The sequence below is a fragment of the Salvelinus sp. IW2-2015 genome, linkage group LG36 (genome assembly GCF_002910315.2).
Source record: "Salvelinus sp. IW2-2015 linkage group LG36, ASM291031v2, whole genome shotgun sequence".
In the NCBI taxonomy this organism is placed as follows: domain Eukaryota; kingdom Metazoa; phylum Chordata; class Actinopteri; order Salmoniformes; family Salmonidae; genus Salvelinus; species Salvelinus sp. IW2-2015.
Genome location: NC_036875.1, coordinates 30,879,424 through 30,886,923, shown reverse-complemented (window position 1 = coordinate 30,886,923; position 7,500 = coordinate 30,879,424). Strand labels below are relative to the sequence as shown.

The 7,500-nt window shown below is 46.3% G+C and overlaps 1 protein-coding gene across 2 annotated transcripts in view; it reads left to right on the top strand.

Annotated features, from left to right (window-relative positions):
- Positions 1-3,092: 3,092 nt before the first annotated feature.
- Positions 3,093-7,500, top strand: part of LOC111959807 (BRCA1-associated RING domain protein 1) — a 28,579-nt gene continuing 24,171 nt past the window's right edge. Inside the window, exons 1-4 of one of the 2 annotated variants that reach the window (XM_023981603.2) lie at positions 3,093-3,332; positions 3,483-3,539; positions 4,501-4,655; positions 6,150-7,264. In XM_023981603.2, the coding sequence (XP_023837371.1) occupies positions 3,244-3,332; positions 3,483-3,539; positions 4,501-4,655; positions 6,150-7,264 (1,416 nt within the window). In that variant the 5' untranslated portion in view covers positions 3,093-3,243. Of the gene's footprint in view, positions 3,333-3,482; positions 3,540-4,500; positions 4,656-5,467; positions 5,637-6,149; positions 7,265-7,500 lie in introns of those variants that run through there. The other variant, XM_070437681.1, reaches the window with a different exon arrangement.

The following is a 7,500-nucleotide window of genomic DNA, read 5'->3' as shown; positions in this document are numbered from 1 at the left end:
CACCTAGGTATTTGTAGTTGTTCACATATTCTAAATCAGAACCGTCCAGAGTAGTGATGCTAGTCGGGCGGGCGGGTGCCGGCAGTGAACGGTTGAAGAGCATGCATTTCGTTTTACTAGCATTTAAGAGCAGTAGGAGGCCACGGAAGGAGTGTTGTATGGTGTTGAAGCTCTTTTGGAGGTTTGTTAGCACAGTGTCCAAAGAAGGGCCAGATGTATACAGAATGGTGTCGTCCTCGTAGAGGTGGATCAAAGAATCACCCGCAGCAAGAGCGACATCATTGATATATACAGAGAAAAGAGTCAGCCCGAGAACTGAACCCTGTGGCACCCCTATAGAGACTGCCAGAGGTCCAGACAACAGGCCCTCTGATTTGACACACTGAACTTTATCTGAAAAGTAGTTAGTGAACCAGGCGAGGCAGTCCTTAGAGAAACCAAGGCTGTTGAGTCTGCCGATAAGAATACGGTGATTGACAGAGTTGAAAGCCTTGGCCAGGCCGATGAAGACGGCTGCACAGTACTGTCTTTTATCAATGGCGGTTATGATATCGTTTAGGACCTTGAGCGTGGCTGAGGTGCATCTGTGACCAGCTCGGAAACCAGATTGCACAGCGGAGAAGGTACGGTGGGATTCGAAATGGTCGGTGATCTCTTTGCTCACTTGGCTTTCGAAGACTTTAGAAAGGCAGGGCAGGATGGATATAGGTCTGTAACAGTTTGGGTCTAGAGTGTTTCCCCCTTTGAAGAGGGGGATGAACGAGGCTGCTTTCCAATCTTTAGGAATCTCAGATGATACGAAAAAGAGGTTGAACAAACTAGTAATAGGGGTTGCAACAATTGCGGCAGATCATTTTAGGAAGAGAGGGTCCAGATTGTCTAGCCCAGCTGATTTGTAGGGGTCCAGATTTTGCAGATGTCTGGATTTGGGTGAAGGAGAAGTTGGGGGGGGGCTTGGACCAGTTGCTGCGGGGGGTGCAGAGCTGTAGGCCGGGGTTGGGGTACCCAGGTGGAAAGCATGGCCAGCAGTTGAGAAATGCTTATTGAAATTCTTCATTATCGTGGATTTATCAGTGGTGACAGTGTTTCCTTGTCTCAGTGCAGTGGGCAGCTGGGAGGAGGTACTTTTATTCTCAATGGACTTTACAGTGTCCTTTTTGGAATTAATGCTGCAGGATGCAAATTTCTGTTTGAAAAAGCTAGCCTTTGCTTTCCTAACTGACTGTGTGTATTGGTTCCTGAAAAGTTGCATATCGTGGGGACTATTCGAAGCTAGTGCAGTACGCCACAGGGTGTTTTTGTGCTGGTCAAGGGCAATCAAGTCTGGAGTGAACCACGGGCTATATCTGTTCTTAGTTCTACATTTTTTGAAAGGGGCAGTGAGTTGGCAGTGTGAGAATTGGCAGTGTGCTACAGCAGTGAATAAAGCGAACTTAGGGAGGAGGCTTCTGATGTTAACATGCATGAACCCAAGGCTTTTACGGTTGCATAAGTCAACAAATGAGAGTGCCTGGGGACACACAGGGCCTGGGTTAGCCTCTACTTCACCAGAGGAACAGAGGAGGAGTAGGATAAGGGTACGGCTAAAGGCTGTATGAACTGGTCGTCTAGTGCTTTGGGAACAGAGAATAAAAGGAGCAGATTTCTGGGCATGGTAGAATAGTTTAAGGGCATAGTGTACAGACAAGGGTATGGTAGGGTGCGAGTACAGTGGGTGTAAACCTAGCCATTGAGTGACGATGAGAGAGGTTGCACCTCTGGAGGCGCCAGTTAAGCTAGATGCGGACTTCGCATGTGTGCGGGGTGGGACAAGGGGGCTATCTGAGGCATGTTGAGCAGGACTAGGGGCTCCGCAGTAAAATAAAACAATGAGAGCTGACCTAAAGAACAGTATACAAGGCATATTGACATTAGAGAAAGGCATAAATCAATCACAGGTGTTGATTGGGAGAGCTAAGACAACAACGGGTGAGACAACAACGGGTAAACAGCTAAGACAACAATGGGTAAATGGCGATGAATGGGCAAAGAGGGTCAGTTAGCAACACACAGGGCCTGAGTTCGAGGCTGGGGCCGACAGATAAACAAAATGAAGTACCGTGTTAATGAACAGTCCAGCAGGCATCAGCTGTGTAACTGAGTGATCATAGGGTCCAATGAGCAGCAATAGATGAAACAGGGAGCCGTTTGGTAGTCGATTACTACGCTAGGCGAGCGGGAGACACAGTGTTCAGGAAGTTAGCGGGCCGGGGCTAGCAGATGGATCATCACCAACATCCATGACGCAAAGGCACGTTGAGAGCACATTGGCCGAAAAAAAGCAGTCCGATATGCTCAGGGCTGATATCGCGCTGTGCAGACTGGCAGGTATTATCCGGGCTAAAGCGGCTGGAGTCCGAGCTAAAGGTAAAGACCGCTAGCAGTGGCTAACAATGACTAAATAGCTAGTAGCTAATTAGCTGGCTAGCTTCTGATGGATGTTCCAGTTATAAGGTCTCAAAAATAGCAGATCCGTACCACATTGGGTGAGGCGGGTTGCAGGAAGGTATATTTAATTTAAAAAAAGAGATTGAAATATCATGAAATGTATACAACCCCCCCCCCCCCCTCCCCCCAGAAAAATACAATATTTACATGGGACCAGAACAAACACGTCTTACTGCTGCGCTATCTTGCAATTAAGAAGGTGGACTTCGTGGCCTTTATAGCTATGGGGATAAAGTGCACTGCCAAGGTGGAGAGAAGTACCAGGAAGATAGAAATCATTGTGGATGCGGCGGAGAGGTTCCTGGGGCTGAAAGATTTCTCGGGGAAGGAGTTGTCACAAGCCGTACCACCCCCTCAGGCCCTACAGCCTGAGAAGGGAGACATGGAGATTTGAAAGAAGGAAGAACTGGGATTTTTGTTTTGTCAATGTACTATTTTTATTTGGGTAGATTAAGATAGTTTCCCTATTACGTATGGATTTTCTTTTTTACCTTGTTTTGGTTTCAACCGGTCCATTTGGTGGCAGCAATACACCCTTCTCGGCTGTGAAACCCACAGAAGAAGAAAAAGAGGGCGGGAGGGAGGTATACGCAGTTACATCACGGGCAGGCCCTTGTCCCTGACGCTTTGGCGGGAGAAGCAAAAAACTAGGAAGTGAAGCTACCGCAGCAAAACTCAGCTGTAGCGTTATTTAAAGATATCAACGTGTACGAATTTAGCTTCGAAATAGTGGAAAACGTAACTACATTTCGTTAAATGGATCCTGATCTTTGCACCGACGAAGGCTGGACGAAAACGAAGGAGGCTGTCGCGCATTTTCGAAAACTTCTGCTGTGCTCAAAATGGTAAACACGCTACATTTAGCTGGACTTATTTGTTATGAAACTGGGCATGCTTGGCTGCTTGTTAGGTAACTAGTTGATGTCATTGATAATAATAGCGAGATTTAACTTACATGGTTATGGTCATGTCTTTGATACACTTTGTCATTACAGTTCAAAACTGATGAACGAACCTGTGTGCCTCGGAGTTTGTGAACATATGCTTTGCAGGTGAGTGGATGCTGTCCCTCTTGGAGTGGTTAACTTGGTAACGTAAACTCACGTAAACTCGTACATCGCCTTGGTCTGTAATATTGCCCTTATTTTAGCGCCCCAAAAACGTAATACTTCCAGATCAACTGTAATGTCAATACCATTGTAAAGCACKATTTCTCCCCTTTCCAACAAAATCAATTACATGACCTAAACACTGCCCGTTTCTGCATAATTCAAGCAGGCAATGAGCCCCGTCTGGTCTTTTTAAAAATGGCGGGTGGGGAAGCGAAACTAATGCGTGATGGTGAGAAGGACAGATGTCATGTGGGAACATTGCTTTTTTCACTCGATCTGTCCAACTTATCACCTTATCGCCTCTAAAATGTAAATAAAACACTATAAAGAGTTTATATAATGTGTCATTACATACCTATTTGAAGGTTAGTGTCGAATTTGAATCAGGTTTTTAGGGTGGTGCTAAAGTGATCTTAGAAGTAAACAGCCACTTTGAGAATGATGATCGCATGCAATGATGACGAAAAAAATGACTAGTTATCCCCCCTTAACCCCGTCACTGTCCATTTCTTGTTTTTAAACTATGAGAGAAGTGCTACACCTGGTGGAGGGAGATTGTAAGACAGCAATAGTTGCTTTATGCGTGCTGTACGTTATATCATGACACGTCAAGATGTAACGGAGGGTCAGTTTTTTCAACTTTTCTCCAATACTATGGAGCCAGTACCATGTCGATCAACGCTTGAATAGAAACCTAGTTCACACCCCCGATTTTGAAGTCAACACAGTCGCTACAGTCCCATTAGTTTTCTTTGTAGCCTCGTTTGAATGTCGTGGTTACGCACATTTGTACGGAATGGGGTGAGTTTACGTTAGAAGCAGATTGTTGTACTTTACTTGGCTTGTTCTTTTACCATCCTGAGGTTATCAATGACTTGTGATTCTTTGTACTAACTACTAGGTCGTGTGCTGGTCCTCAAGCTGGAGTGGGATGTGTGGTGTGTCACAGTCCTGCCTGGGTGAAAGACATTCGGATCAACAGACAACTCAGCAATATCACAGAACTCTATGGCAACCTAGACTCACTGCTCAATCCCACTGGCTCAGATTACTCCGGTATGTTATTATTAGACAATAATAACAACTTTATTGTCCATTGGTTAGAACGGAAATGTTTCTACTGCTTTTCCCAACACCTCCAGATTATTATAATATTATAACGACTGTGCCTGTCACTGACCATGGTAATTAGGATACGTACACACCGATAGTGTTTGCTGGCCGAGAGTACTTATAACCTCTGAACAGAGTGCAGGCTGTAATTTGTGAAAGAGTGCTGACCAATTTCATCGAATCGGGTGAAAATGTTGGCAGTCATACGTCTACAGCGGGTGGTTCTTAAAACACAGCAGACAAACGCTAGATCCACATTCGGTGCGATGTGCACAAGCCTTAAGATAAAGGATTTACAGACAGCACTGAACTCTTCCACAACCTAGATTCACTGTTTATTCCCCCGAGGACAGGAAACGTCTGTGACTGTTTACTCAACATGATAGTTATGACTGCTTTAACTTTGTTTCCCCTGTAGGTAGGTACAACTTTTAGGATATTAATGATAGTATTCCTTGAAGAAGACGAGTAGGCGGCATGTAGCCTAGTGGTTAGAGCGTTGGACTTGTAACCGAAAGGTTGCAAGATCGAATTCCCGAGCTGACAAGGTAAAAATCTGTTGTTCTGCCCCTGAACCAGGCAGTTAACTCACTGTTCCTAGGCCGCCATTGAAAATAAGAATTTGTTCTTAACTGACTTAGCTAGGTAAATAAAAGTAAAATAAATAAATAGGTGGCCAGTATGGTGCAATACACTTTAGTGAACTATTAACAAAATATACAGTATTTACAAAATAATACATACAGGAGCAGTCAGAATTGTACGTCAGGATGCACAACTGCAACGAGTTGTTCAACCTGATGTACAATTCTGACTGCTCCCATATGTATTCCTTTGTAAATATATTCCTTTTTATTACCTGCCATTTAGGGGCCTACCTTTCCACTGCCCTCATCTCACCTGTGATATTATTCCTTAACAAAGGTAGGCCTATATCCCTTAGCATTAAGCACAAATGGAAGTATTACCATGTATTCCCTCTGATTTATTTTTCTCCCTCCCATCATAATCCCTGTTAATGACAGTAATAATGCAATGCCGTTATGTATGGTGGTGTTTAGCTTGTATACTTGAGCTCTGACAAACGGGTGATGTTCATGTTGCCGCAGTGGTAGAGGAACACTGACTGGCAGCTACATGCCCCTCTGGGTCACCAAATTAGATACTAGCTAGCTTGCTAGGCAGAACAGGCTGGGTGTGTGACAAGCAAGGTCGCGTGAATGAATGCAGCGCAGACAACCAAACACAACCACAGGTGAATCTAGTGGAATACAAATTGTGCCGTGACAAGGAAAGAAAAAATTATAGTGCTACCTTACCGCTTGCTTTCACATATGCCATTATAGTCTTTGTTCTTAGCTTAGGTGAGACGTTTTGATGTGTGGTTTCAGTTTGTGTGTCCTACCAGTATTTTTCTCTTTCCTGTACTATTTTCAGATGCCCTTCCCATTACACCACCAGCACAGTCAGATAAATCTGTCTTAAAGCACAAGAAGAACTTCAAGATCTGGTTTAGTCCCCGCAGCCGCAAGGTGCGCTGCCGGGTAGAGAAGCCTGCGGCGGTGCCTCTACCGGAGGTTGGGAGTGGGACTGTGAAAGCTGCTCCAAGACCTCCCGAGACACTACCTGAGTCCAAAGGCAAAGACCTGTCTGTCTTCAACTTCAACTCCTCCTCCCAAGACTCTGGCTCCTCCTCTCCTCAAAGGGCGACTAACTATGAAAAGAAAAAAGCGACTAAGAAGACGAGAAATGGTGGTGGTGGTGTCAGGAAGCCTGCAGCTGGGGGTGGGCAGAAACCAACCACGCATAAAGAAACCAAGCAGAATATCAAGACACAGAGGCTGGAGGCAATCAACCAGCAGTGGGGCTTTGGCGGAGCGAGAGAAGGAGATGTCAGAGAGGAAGAAGAGCAGGTCACTGCAGAGGAAGGAGAGCACAGGTCTAGTAAAAGAGTTTCCTTCCAAAGCCCAGACACCCTGCCTGCCACTGTGGAGCCTCAGAAGGAGGATCTCCCTCAGGGGAACACCATAATCCTCAGCCCCAGCAGAAGCATCCTGAAGGTGGTTCAGCCAGGAGAGAACGTCCCGCTCTCTGAGAACCAGGACGGTCCAAGCACACACACCACCCCTTCTCAGCTGGATAAGATATCTGCAAAGCAGCACTCCAAACCAAATGAAGAAATGACTACAAAGCCTGACCTGCCCTCCCCTCCTAAGCGCACTCCCAAAATATTCTTTGTGGAAGAGAAAAACATCTCAGAGTGTACCCCACAGAAACCCAAGGCATCTCCTGGCCAGGGTAGACGTCCGGCAGTGGACAGGGTCGCACTCCCAGCCATGCATACCTCGCCCTCCCCCGCTGCCAGCCCCAGACAGGGTCGATCCTCCACCATCACCAAGATATCCAGAGAAGGAGCGCAGCAGTGTGGCAGTAGCCCGTGTTCCCCAGCCCCCCTGGGGAAGAGATCCCCGGGCAGGCTGTCACAGAACAGCCCAGCTGTGGTGAAGAGAAACCACAAGGGAGAGACACCCCTACACCTGGCAGCAATAAAGGTGAGATTAACATGACTTGGGTCACAGGCTCAGGGTCAGTTGTTGGAGACATGTCAACATGTAGCAGCTGATCCCAGACTTGCTGCTATTATCAATCATTCACAGCGTTGGGACATTGATTACCTCGGGAGGATCCAGGCAGGGATTACAGCGGTGTTTACAGGGCTTATGTTAAGCTCCCTGCTTTTCTCCCAGGGCTGGGAAGGGAATGGAATGCTTGTCTGATCAGTAAAGAG